This window comes from Pyxicephalus adspersus, chromosome 6, assembly GCF_032062135.1.
Source record: "Pyxicephalus adspersus chromosome 6, UCB_Pads_2.0, whole genome shotgun sequence".
Lineage (NCBI taxonomy): Eukaryota > Metazoa > Chordata > Amphibia > Anura > Pyxicephalidae > Pyxicephalus > Pyxicephalus adspersus.
Window position 1 is genome coordinate 65,288,975 of NC_092863.1, and position 13,519 is coordinate 65,302,493.

Here is a 13,519-nt window from a genome sequence, read left to right on the forward strand (position 1 = left end):
TTTGAATACATGTTTTATTAGTCTTTGGGTATATTTTGGGTAGTTTATTTTAACAAATTATATTTTAGTAAATGTTGCCCATTTTTGATGGGACCTCATCAATGGGAGCACAGCATTCCTTTTCATTCCAAATATCAATATATTATAATAGACATTTACAGGTGCTTTAGGTAGAAAATTATAAAACGTTTTACATTAAAAGTATATTAATATTTTCTAAAACATCTACAATGAAAATTTTCAAGCAAGAGTATTACAACATCAAGTGTCATAAAATTCAAATCATGGTGCAATTATTCACACAATTGCATCAAAAACATCAATTGCTGCATTCCTTAAAGAACGTTGTCCCCTTCTTCGGGAAGGAAAATTTTCACGAAAGATATCCATGAATATCATAAAATAACATAAAAGCAATATGATTAACATGATGATGTATCTTCCTACAAAGCTGGAACTTTTAATATTGTGGTAAACTGGAGTAAATATATTGGTTATAATTTTATATAGGTATAACATTTTTTTTGTATGTGTTCTATAAAGTATTTTGATATTTTCTTGCAGCACAATTTTAACGGTGTTATCTGTGAATATGATGTGGTTTCTGCCACTTGATTCTTTCAGACCTGTGTGGTGTTCCTGTGTATATGAACTATTTTAGATTTAACATAAAGTGTTGTAAGTATTATGATTCACATGTTACCATTTTATATTCTGTATATTATTGTATAACATTTTTCATAAATGCATACATATTTATGTATTTCTAAGTATTATAAATACAATGCATATCTATTGTAGAAAATCTTCCTTTTTGAAGAAGGGGACTTGGTCCTTGAGATGTGTCAAGTGAAGAGTGTTCTTTATGGAATGCAGCAATTGATGTTTTTGATCTGATTGTGTGAATAATTGCTTCATGATTATGTGAATTGTATACGCAGAATCATATGATACTTGATGTTGAATTATTACTGCTTGAAATGGACATTATGGATGTTTTTTAGAAATAATTTTTATATGCTTTAATGTGAAAATAATTGTTAATTTCTACAAAAGGCACCAGTAAATTCCTATTTATTATATTGATATTTAGATGTTATTAATTTAGTGTTAAAAAATGGCTTTTTCCCTTTGTGGTTTTGATCATTATTTGTATAGTATTGCTTGCTTAAATATACTTTTTTTTCATTTTATGTTTTTTTTCTTCTTTTATGAAAAAAATTAAAATTAAATGCTAAAGAGGAAACATTTGTTGATGCAAGGACAGGTCAAGGGTAGTTTGTGTTTTCTGGACTTTCCTTGTTGCTGAAACCCCCCTGCTGTGAGGTGTAGTGTCTGGGAGAAGGGAGAACATGGAAAATAAATAGTAACCGGATATGGCACTCCCTTTGATTTCAATGCATTTACATAAAATATTCCAGTTGTCACCAAAATTTGTCAACATTCTAAAATTTGATTATTTCTGTCCAAGATTCTCATGTAAAAAAGTACCAAGTAAGTGAACCACAGCAAACCCAACAATGTATTTTAAAATGTATTTACAGTAAGTTTTCTTGTCAAAGTAATACAACATATACATGGTGTAAATGTGTAACACATTCACATAGAATGATCATGACATAAAATAATAATTTTTCTGTGTTTTACGTTGGCTGTGAAGTGCTCAGCACTTAAGAGCAGTCATTTCCCTCTGCTAAAGCCAGAACTTACTTGACTCGCTGTCTAATTGACCCAAAGGAATATGCAGGCTGCTTCTAAAATGTTCCTGTGCAGCAAATTAAAGATTTCCATTTAAAACACCATTAACAAGTCAAAGTTCCTCATGATATATTCAGAAAGAAGACTTGTAGAAAGAAGTCTAAAAAAGTAAGTAATTTAACATGCTTATGGCACTGCTGAGATTTGATGCTTATAATAGTTATACAGAATGGGGAAAGACAATTTATATTTCATAAATGTGCTAAATGTGGAGCATCCATGTAGAGTTTGCTGCAGTATGATACATTTTTCCTTTAGTGGAAACTAAGGATAAAATCATTATGTCACCAAACCTTAAAGAATTTCTAAAATCTCTTACAGACAAATTGAAAAAGATATTGGAAGGCATGGATAAGGTTTTAGATAAAAAAAGTGAAATTGTGAGTTTTCATATTTGTGAAATCTCCTTTTATTAATATAAACTTTGGTCGAATTTTGCCTTTTTGTTTAATTTCAGTGGAGTCAAATTAAAAATTATGGATGCAATGAGCTCATATAGCTCCTAATATGGATTCTAATATAATATATCCTAACCTAAGGTGCAAAACTAAATCCAAAGAGCTCACTTATCTGCATTCCAGTAGTGGCCATTGCTATCTTCATTCTCTTCTTCCTCTTGTGGATGATCTTCTGCCATCTTAATAGACTGTGCCGGGATGACAAAACTCCTGCACCATCACGTGGGAATTTGTTTATTCCAGCATACGCAAAGGAACTCAGTAGCCAAAGCTGACACTACCCATGTGCAGCTCAGCTTTGATTTCAGAAACCTTGAGCGATCAGGCAGGTAAGACATATTGGGCCTGATTTATTAAAGCTCTCCAAGGCTGGAGGGGATACACTTTCATCAGTGGAGCTGGGTGGTCCAGGAAACTTGGAGAGGATTTCTTTAAAGTCCCTTGCTATTTGTTACCAAATGTTTTTAATCCTGGACTAGATCCATTCCATGTTTGCTTGATCACCCAGCTTCACTGATGAAAGTGTATCCTCTCACCTGGATCACCTGGGTTCACCCATGATAATCTATCTTCTCCAGTCTTGGAGAGCTTTAATAAATCAGGCCTATTGCTGCAGAAGAAACATCATCTGTCCCAGTTTGTAAGTAGTTAAATATCATGTACTGTTTAAGCGAAAAGATTAGTATTGCCTTCCTGAATGGCTCAGTAAACAAATTATTACCAAACATAGCACATTAAGGAATTTACAGGCATCTAAGATGTGTAATTATCAAATTCGTAAACTGATAGGAGACAATTGATTACAATTATTTAAAATTTTCTGTTAATCAGACTTTTTCTTACTGTATATTAGTTTACAGAACCGTATGTAATAGAATTAACATGTGGTTGATCATTCAATAATAGTGTGTTTATGGTCAGTATATTAAGTGGAATCTAACCCATGTTTCAACTTAGTTAATATATTCATAATTTACTGGACTCCATCAACAACTGATGATGCAGTCTAAATGTATTCCTTAATCAATCCAAATACTCTCTAAATGCCAGATTTATGGAGGATGTTCTGTAACTATCATTGATGGGTTCATTTAATAACTCTGCAGAAAAAGAACTGGTGTGCCCTTACCAACCAATCTCCTATCAACTTTAATAAGAAATGTGTAGTCAGATGAAAGTAAGATTCCAACTAGACACCATGGATTACTTTACCAAATATTTGTTTTTGAAAGATTTCTAGAACCAGCAAACAATGCTCCTTCCAAAGTGCCAGTGGAAACAAATTTAACATAATTAGGTAATATAATGTTAATAATAATAATAATAATATAATTGGGTATATTTAAAAATAAACAGGAAGTCTCCTATATTACCACCATATTTCTTACTCTATTATCTCCCTTATAAATTGGCTGCTGAGTTGTAGGCCTAAGGAGCCCCCAATACAAAATAGTAGGACTACTACTATATTCATATTAAAAAAGAACATGTGGTGAGAGATAGAAAAAATACCCCATCCAGAAATAGAATTGTACAATTGTACACCTTTTGCATGTTCCAGGGAAAGAAAATGAGTCTAAATATGCCAAATGCCAATACACTGGGCACTAGTTTTTAGCTTGGGAATACATATGAATGCTTAGAAATGTGCTTTACATCTGTTGAAACATTAGTGCTCTGGGCATCTTTCCCTTACCATATGGTCAATTACATTTTATCAGGAAAGAAATTGGTTCTTTATTAGTGTATAATGTGACAACATGCCATCAACTATTTTTTCCCAAAGCCTTTACATCCAAAACTGCACTGAAGCTAACATGTCTGTATGAAAACTCTGTATACATAGAGCTGATTGGCTTTTAAATATCTATGTACTGTATACCTTTGTGTGATTATACTGGAACCACATATTTCCAGTTACAAATGCTATTTTGGCTTGCCAGGTATTTTGTCAATAGCCTGGTGCCAGTCTTGAACCAGTACAACCTAATAGATTTAAGTTAAATAATAAAGGTTCCAGCATTTCTTCTGATGAATACATAGTTGAAATCATGCATACAATTCAATCTAAATAAAATATTTTATCTAACATTGCCCAATGTAAAGCTGTTTCTGGAACTCTAATTGAACTCATAAAAGCTACTCAGGTTCAAACTTCTTCTAGAAAATATGGATTTTAAATACTGTAGGCCATGATAAGCCATTATTGTTGAAAATTGAAGAAGGTAAATAAGTCTTTTGCACCTTTTTAAAGATAAACTCAACCCTTACCTTTATAGTTTCAAAGTTCCCCTTTTCTACTGAGAAAATGCTCATCTACTATATGCATTAAAGGCTGTAGTAAGTCAGAAAGAGCCTGTCTCATTTCCTGGCTGGAGGATTTCCAATCGCTACTGTCCCTGGCCAGCCACTGTCATTAACTGAATTTCAGTTCCTTTATTCATGGAGGCTGCATGCAAAAACTGTCTGTCTATAAATTCTCAATCCTTCAGATTGACATCCACCCATCAAGACATTTTGAAATTTGCATGATTCCTACCAAAAGCCAACAAACCGCTTGGATCAGGGCTGATGGCCCTTGGAATTAATATTGAGGCAGAATGCTGTGATGGTTTTAGGAATCTATTACAACACCCTTCTGGCCACTTCCACCAGCTATGATCTGCCTGTATCACCTAATGAAACAGAAAGACCCAGTGATGATAAACTAGAAACTAAAATAACATAAAAAATGAAAACAGAATGTTTTCACTGAAAAAGAAAAATAATGAGCATGTCCATGAGGGTTAGAAACCAGCCAAGGCAAAATATACTCAGAATAAACTTTGTACTTCACATTAAACTTGTCAAAATAAAAAAAAATCTCTCCACAACTAAACATTTTGTTTAGTCACAAAAGCATATTCTGTGGTTTCACCAGGTTACTGGGGCTAACTTCATATCTAAGCTCCAGCAACTGTCTAACGAGAGTCCCCTACTAACCGTTAAGGGAGCCCTATTGATCAGTGAAATGACAGTCAACAGTGCTTTTCCATTTTTCTACCAGGGCCTGGTAAATTACATCAGACATGCAAGGAGGACATTTTTGGGTAACTAATAAATAACTATAACAAAAGACATTGGCCCTGATTTATTAAAGTTCTCCAAGGCTGGAGAGAATACACTTTCACCAGTGAAGTTGGATGATCCAGCAAACCTGGAATGGATCTGGTCCAGAATTGAAAACATTTGCTAACAAATAAGTAATGCCTTTTAGGAAATCCATTCCAGGTTTTCTGTATAACCCAGCTTCACTGATGAAAGTCTATTTTCTCCAGCCTTGGAGAACTTTAGTAAATCAGGACCCTAACGTGTTGTTTGCTTTAATGTAGGATTTTAACTTAAAATTGAGTACAACTTTACTTATTACTTATTATTGGATTCTTTGCTTTTGTTTCTCAAAATAATTAAAGCATTTTGGTGAATTGGAAAATGTAATTTGAAGTGGAAAACTGCTTTAAAATCAAACCTGTTCTGTAGAGATTTATTCTGTAATCATCATACTGATCTACGCTTTACTTTTAGGAAGAAACTTTTGACATGGAACAATGAAACTAGCCATTGTGAAGTGATATAATAACTCACAAACTTAATATATTATATTCAAGAAAGGATTTTTAGCTCAGCTACATATGGGAGTTGTAAGAAAAACTACATCAGCTGTGCATTGATACACTGTCTTCTGTATGGAGGTTGCTTAGGTCTTGTGTTGTCATTTGACAAATATGTGCTGGAAATGTGGACAATGACTGTTCTGTATTTGATTAACGTCTTTTCATTTTCAGCATATTGAAATCATTAGTATTAGGACTCTAGATCATAAAATACTATTTTATAAGCTTTAACACAATAAATAATTAAATCTGCAGCTTTAAAAGCTTTCATTAAATTAATAAAATGCCTGGTGAACCTACTATGATGGTCTTTATTTTATGTGAAAATGCCAATTGTCTATTAATGCATAATACTAAGGTGTTTTCCATTTAAGGGTTTACATCTCAAAGATTTATACTTAGATTATTTAATATTTTTTCCTGGCGTTTACTTTGTGTGGTACTTTGAGCCATTCATTAATTCCCTGTGTGTGTGGCCTAGGATGGTATAGCTTCAGGGGCAGCACACTACTGTGTGTTAACCAATTCCAGCCTTTATAAGCATACCTACAAAAGACAAAAATATAATCTTTTAATGAATACAGTTGTATGCTCGTTACCTGTAGTCATAGAGCAGCACAATGAAGCATAGGGGTATGCATACCTGAAGATCCAATGCAATGTTTAAAATACTGGTAAAAAAAGTTCTCTAAACAAATTATAAGGTTGGCCACCCTATGTGTTTAAATACTGGATGCAAAAACACTCTGAGGATGTGAACAGACTTTGGAGGTATTTCTGCAGAAATGTAAACTAGGACTGTGCTGTTTAGACTCCAAGCTTAAAATGACTCAAACAGAAAAGCTTGTTAAAATGGACCTATCACTGAAAGATTATGTAAACTGTCACTGTTAACGCATTGTAAAAAATACTAATTTCCTGGATGTAAAGCTGATCTTTTGGTTTCAGTCACACAGCGGAAACAAGCATGCAGAAAACTGTGTGACTATTGTAGGAACACCTGAGCTTCATACCCATTCTGGGTCAGTGATTCAAAAGCTATTAAAGGCAGCAGATCAGAACACCAAGTTTATGTTTTATTTTTAGAACCAGGTCAGAAATGGCCACCTTTTTAATCTCCTAGTAAAAGGTCTGCTATAATGTACTCTTCTTTCTTTGGTAGAAAGCAGTGAAGAAAATCCTGCAGTGTGAAGTCAATAGAAATGTATTGCACAGAAGGGATAGAGGAAGTGGATAAGTGTGTTTAAATCTTTCTGATTTAAAAGAAACCTGTACCTTGGGAAAAAAAGGTGTTTTTATAACTGACGTTTCCATTTGACTACTATAGTTATCCAGCATTTTGGAGTAAATTTTTGTTGACCCGGAATAGCTATGTATGGCATGTTGTCCAGCATTCCAGTTCAGTGGCAGTTACTCAGTATGTGCTGAAGACATAAAACAGTCAGAGCATTTTCAGAAGCTGCATGGAAAAGACAGCTTTTATATTTTCCTCAATACAGGTTTCCTTAGACTCCTCTCATATTTATGTTAAACTGAATCTAAAGCCAATTTTCCTTTTTTTTTTTCATTATTATCCTAATATATATTATATATATCATATATTAGTCCGCATGGAGCTTTACTATCCCTATTTGCCCTGATGACAACTGTCCGCAGAAATATAGCGGAGGGAAAATCTAAAATTGTTTTTGCTTTTTACCAGAAATAGGGAGAGGAGATTTTCCAATGGAGCCACTTGTTTGGTGACATCAAGGAAAACATTTTATTTCCTGTCTCAAATAAACCTTCATGTAAAATAAAATGTCCTAAATGGTAAAAAAAATATGTCTTGTTTTAACAAGTTGTGAAGTTCTTGGATAAGTTTCAATTGGGTAAGTTTCTATTCTATGAGTACATGCTTTTTGTCCACCACACAAGAATAAGGTGACTGACACAGCATTAGCCTGAGAAATAAAAAAAAAACCATGAATTGTTTTTACTGGTAAATATGGTACAGAAAAACAGCAGCAGACAGCATTTGATAGAAAGGCAATAACCAACATATCAACTTTATTAAAAAAAGGAATAAAAGAAAGAAAAGTTGAAAAACATAAGCTTTTATTCGAGCCTGGATAAATCTACAACTGGTAACTATGCTATACTTAAGGCAAAGTCTCATTTAATATTATATATTTATGCATATATATTTGCTTTATATGTATAATTAAAAAAATAACCAAGCCCTGGTGGCTGTTTTATTAAGGGTTAATACTCACAAGACCTGGGACAATACACCTAAGGACTGAAGACATTTTTGCATTTAGTATCTTTTGCTCAGTGTGTATGAAAGTGTCTGCCAAAGGGACAAATAAGGACAAGAGCTGTATATCTTCCTTGGTAAATCCAACATTGACCAAGGTGTTGATGAGCATTGACAGTCATGCCAGTTTTCCCTGGAAGGGACATTTTACACACTGGAACCATGAGTACTAAACACAGACTTGCTTAGGCGTCTCCAGATGCAAAATCAGAGGTTTTATGGCTATAACCCATTTTTTAAAATTAACAACTAAATAATTTTATAAAAATCACATTGGTACATATCACTCAGTTATTTTCAATAAACTTGCCTAATGTAAGCAGAACCCATTGTATGAACAGAAGTGACCATACAATTATGTTCAGAAATTAATATATTATTATACTATATAGTAGTAGTAAAGTTTCTTTGAAGTGCATGAATAAAAAGTGAAACAGGAGAAACAATCTATATAGCAATGATAGGTGCATTCACTGTGCATCTGAGAAAATTAAAAGAGAGTTCTCACTCTATTTGGCCTAAAACTTTGTGTTCAGGTTTCTAAGATTCTGACATCAGAACCCAGATAACACTGATTAGAACCGTAGGGCTTTACAATAAAAGCTAAAATATTGACCATATGATGGCAAAAAGTCTTTTTTCTTGTTTTTGGTTAACGTATTCCCTTCTAGCTACTTTCCGATGAAGTTGGAGGTGCTGTGGATGAAGACCGCCGCCTTCTTGACACAGACCGTGATCGCTCGATGCTGTACGCAACATGCTTGTCATAATTTTGCAGCTGAGCTTCCATCAAGTCCCTTTGTTGTTGGCTTATTGTCTGACTAATCAGTCCAGGGAGAGCTTGAATGCTACCAATTAATGTCTCTAGCTTCGTCTCTAAGACAACAATTCTCTTCTCAAAGTCTTCACTTCTTTCATTTAGATCAGAGATCATGTCATACATGATGTTTTGAGTCTAGGAGGAAAAATGAAAGGAAACTTACAACTTTTTTGTTGTTGCCATTATGCAGTGTCTGAAAGCTATTACAAGACACAAAGGAAATAAAGTAAATCCAAACCCAAAAATTACAACTGAATATTTTGGAAGATTATGAAATCTTAGATGAAGTGCCTTTTGTACAAGCACAGGGAAATACCTCTTGGTTATGTCAAAAATTGTGTATCCTTGTAAATTCCTGTAGATTGAACTGAAATCTCAACCATTGATATCAACTGACCTCTATTTAACAGTGGTGTGGAGAGCAATCCAGGATGACAACACTGCTCCACCATAGATATAGTGCAGTAAGTGAGCGTTGTGATCCTTGTACCAGAGCTGTCAGAATCAACAGCTGATAATAAAAAAAAAAAAAAAGGCCTGAGCAAAACGAAAAATAATGTTGCCATAGTATACTATTGGTAAAGCAGCAGTATTCTATTTTTTCTTGGATTTAGATACACTTTACGACCATAAAAGGTCACAAAGGTTAGAACCTCTAATAAAATAGAAATTATTCTCCTATTCTTGATTATTGTGATTCTGCTATTATCGAGATCAATGTGAAGTTGTTCATGTTTAGGGCACTAATATTAAAGTTTGATAATAAGACTTCACAAACTTGTACACATATGAGTGTGATGGTTATATCTTTAATAACTTGTTTTCCTGAAAATATAGAAAAAGGGTCACAATCTACAAATTTTTTTACCTTTTTTTTTTGAACAGGTCATTCTACTGTGTACATTTTCATTCTTAAGGATAACCTAGTGTTCAGTTTATCAAAATTAGTCTAGTAATGTTTACTTAAAGTCAATTAGAAATAAATAATAATTATGCCTGCAACAACTGCTGTGTATTAGAAGCTAGATATCCACATACAGACCTTCTAAAATGACAATACATTTGTAGATGTGAAAGATCTTTGGAACCCAAGTTTTGAATAAAATGACTAGATTTGACTTAGATTGCATTTATTTAGATTAACAGTCATCAATTGTACCATAATAACATGATACATTTCTAAATATACATTTCTACTCTGTAATCTAACTGTTCAAGAAAAAACAAAACCATACACACAAATATTCTGTCATCCGCCTATTGCAAAAATTCTTGTAGAATATATGTAGAAAGGGTAGATTTTAAGAAATAAATTTTACATAAATGGGAATATAAACGTGAACAAACTTTTACAGAGAAAGAAAAAAACAAAAAAACAAAACATACTGTATGCTCTTCATATCTCTAGGAATACAAAATACCAAGAATTTCAATAGAAATGTATTGATCAGTTGGTATCTGATAGCCATTGAATTAGCTAAATTTAAAATAGATTTAAAAATGACCTGATAGAGATATGCATCATTTTTGCATCCTAAAATGAAGGTGCTTTGGCAAGCAATATTTGTTACAATGGACCTGATTTATTAAAGCTCTCCAAGGCTGGGCGGATACACTTCCATCAGTGAAGCTGTGTGATCCAGCAAACCTTAAATGGATCTGGTCCAGGATTCAAAATATTTGTTAACAAGTATCAAATTATCTATTCCAGGTTTGCTTGATCACCCAGGTTGACTGATGTAGATGTATCCTCTCCAGCATTGGACAGCTCGAATAAATCAGACAATAATGTATTACCACTTGGATAATACAGAATTTTTTTCTACATCCATTAAGAAGGTCAAGTAGTACTGGTAATTAGAAGGACATGAGAGTGTTGTTAGTTAGAAAGACATGAGAGTATTAATTAGGAGGGTATGGAATGGATGTTACTTGGAAGTACATGGCAGTGATGTCAGTTAAACCGACATTGGAGAGCCGTTATGAAACCTTTTCCACTGTTCCTACTGACCTTTGCTAAATCCACCAACGTGTTAGCCTGATCATTCAACTTCCTTTGCTCCATTTTAACACTTCGTAACCTGCAAAAGGAGACTGGCATAAATATTTTTTACATAATCATGAAAACCCAAATTAGCATGCAAGAGCAGATCATAGAATATGAGAGATGCCCTGAGAAGCTTGACTGATCAGTTTAGTTATGTGTCTATACATGAAACGCATGCTTCTTCAACACAGCAAAGCAGAAAGCAAAGTGCGATGTCCTCAGATTTATCATGGTTCTAACTGATTACATAATAAAATAACAAATTAAACTCTATGGCATAGAGAAGCAGCAAAGTATCAAGACAAACAGGCAGTGGAAAAACAGCTGCAGTGTAAAGAAGACATTAGTTTGTTCTTCCCAGTGTCTGTGTGTGTTGATACAGTATTAGCCCTTTTTAGTTTGAGATGGATTGGGTTAGGTGTGTTGATACCTGATGAAAAAACAGTGATAAGTGAGAAATTTCATAAGATTTATCAATCTTTTACTTGACCAGCAGCTAAAGAAACTGTATTATTGTAGTGAGGTAGAGGAATGCAAGGTCAACCAGTTTATTTTGAAACTATATGACTTCACAATGTTCTGCAGTGTTTCATATTAAGCACCATGTGGCACTTCTAATCTGCCTTGGATAGCTTTCAACAGTACTAGTACAATCCTTCCATTACCAGCATAACTATTCAATATTGAAAACATGCTGGGAAACTTCCAGTATTTATTCAGGTGACCTGATATTTATCCTTATAACTGTCTTCTCCTCACCCATGTTTTATTACAATGAGAACATTTGTATCATGCAAACGATTTGACCACTGGGCACTTTAACCTTTCATTCGCCCTCCACAACTGCTTATTTGTCCTTTTGTATGAACCATTTAGCGCTACAAGACCACAAGGCCTTAAAGTAAACTACTGCAAAGTAACACATACTCATGCGTCTTAATATATATATATATATATATATATATATATATATATATATATATATATTGGGTTCAGAACACATCATTTGCCTATATTAGGTTAAGAACACATCATTTGCCTACACCATGTCCTAAAAGACCAATGAGGTATCATGAAATTAAGAGTCTTGAATCTTCTTGGTCTTGTATGCAAAACCTGGCCCCTTTTAATTTCTGAATTACCACAAAGAAAACAAACTACCCACACCCTACTCTCAAGAACTAAAGTGAAACCTTAACTGTTGTCCATTCACAGGAGGTTCAGCAAAGAGATAAGGAACAATTTAAGACTAAAGCTCTGTACAGACACCAGATTTCTGTTGCTGGAAGCAATCTTTCATGATTGTTTCTAGCGAAAGAAGAACAAACGAGCACTTCAGTCCACCTTGTTGTGCTTTCCTCAGTAGGAATACATTGCAGTTATCTATGTTTAGTTGTTCATTGACCTGTCAAGACAGACCTATGAATAATGTCAAGGGACTGCAGTACGCGTGCTAGATTCTCACCCACTGTTTACCTTGGGCCTTAAAAATCTGCTGTGTCTGTACCTTAAGTGTCACAACGTTTTCAAAAGTGCTATAACATTTGGATCAATGTTCAAAAATAGGCGGCATTACACAGATATAGGTGGATTTGCTTCCTAAGATCATATGGAGCTTGTGGAGTCCTAAACATTCTGAGGAGTTTATAAGTGCAAAAGGCAAAGCAGCAAAATAATGCATGCATAAGTCACAAATCCCATTTTAGCCTGGTTTCCCATTAATTATATTGTGCAGTATTATTTTTGTTCATTACAGTTTAGCTACATTGGTCAACATAAAAGAACATTTTGATGGGTTTTCTAAAATAAACTTCCACATATGCATTATAATTTATATCCCCCAAATGGCAATAGAATTATTTGACAGAATATCTTTACATTTTAAAAATAAATTGCTCTCAACTAAACTTTTTAACCAGTAGTTCATATATGAAGTAACTGAACATGTAATACACATGAACAATGCATGTGATATAATGTCTACACATAAAAAATACTCACAATTGCAGCCACCACAAAAGATAAACCACTGTAGTCCCTGGGTGGCAACATAAATAGTAAAGCAGCAAACCTTAAAGTGTTTTGGGACAGGCTTACTTTGCGTAGTCTTTAGGCAGTATGTGGACAGAGTGGTAATCATGGGTAAAACCTTGTCAAAATTTTTATTTTTGTTTGTGACCCCATTAGGGAGATTCAGCTCTGTTTTTGTTCAAGTAACCATTGCCAATCAAAAAGAAAGTGACAGAAAATTCTAAATGTTATAGTTTTCTAAAGAACAAATGGTAAATTTAAACCTTAGAAAAGGGGACAACTGTTCAATTGCCTCTGGCAAGGGTTTTAAACCTTTCCTAATCTATATACAACTAAATCTTCACACAGCCATCTTGAGCAATTTATAGCTTTCCTTTGTCCCTAATTGCTTCATTAAGAATCATGAGTCAAGGAAACCCCCTGGTACGGAAGTACCTATCCATGTGATAGGCC

At 33.9% G+C, this 13,519-nt stretch overlaps 1 protein-coding gene across 2 annotated transcripts in view; it reads right to left on the reverse strand.

Annotated features, from left to right (window-relative positions):
* Positions 1-7,885: 7,885 nt before the first annotated feature.
* KCNN2 (potassium calcium-activated channel subfamily N member 2) overlaps positions 7,886-13,519 on the reverse strand; it is a 91,366-nt gene continuing 85,732 nt past the window's right edge. For both annotated transcript variants that reach the window (XM_072416078.1, XM_072416079.1), the window contains 2 exons: positions 11,000-11,069; positions 7,886-9,123 (listed from right to left, as the gene is read on the reverse strand). In XM_072416078.1, the coding sequence (XP_072272179.1) occupies positions 8,836-9,123; positions 11,000-11,069 (358 nt within the window). In that variant the 3' untranslated portion in view covers positions 7,886-8,835. The remainder of the gene's footprint in view (positions 9,124-10,999; positions 11,070-13,519) is intronic.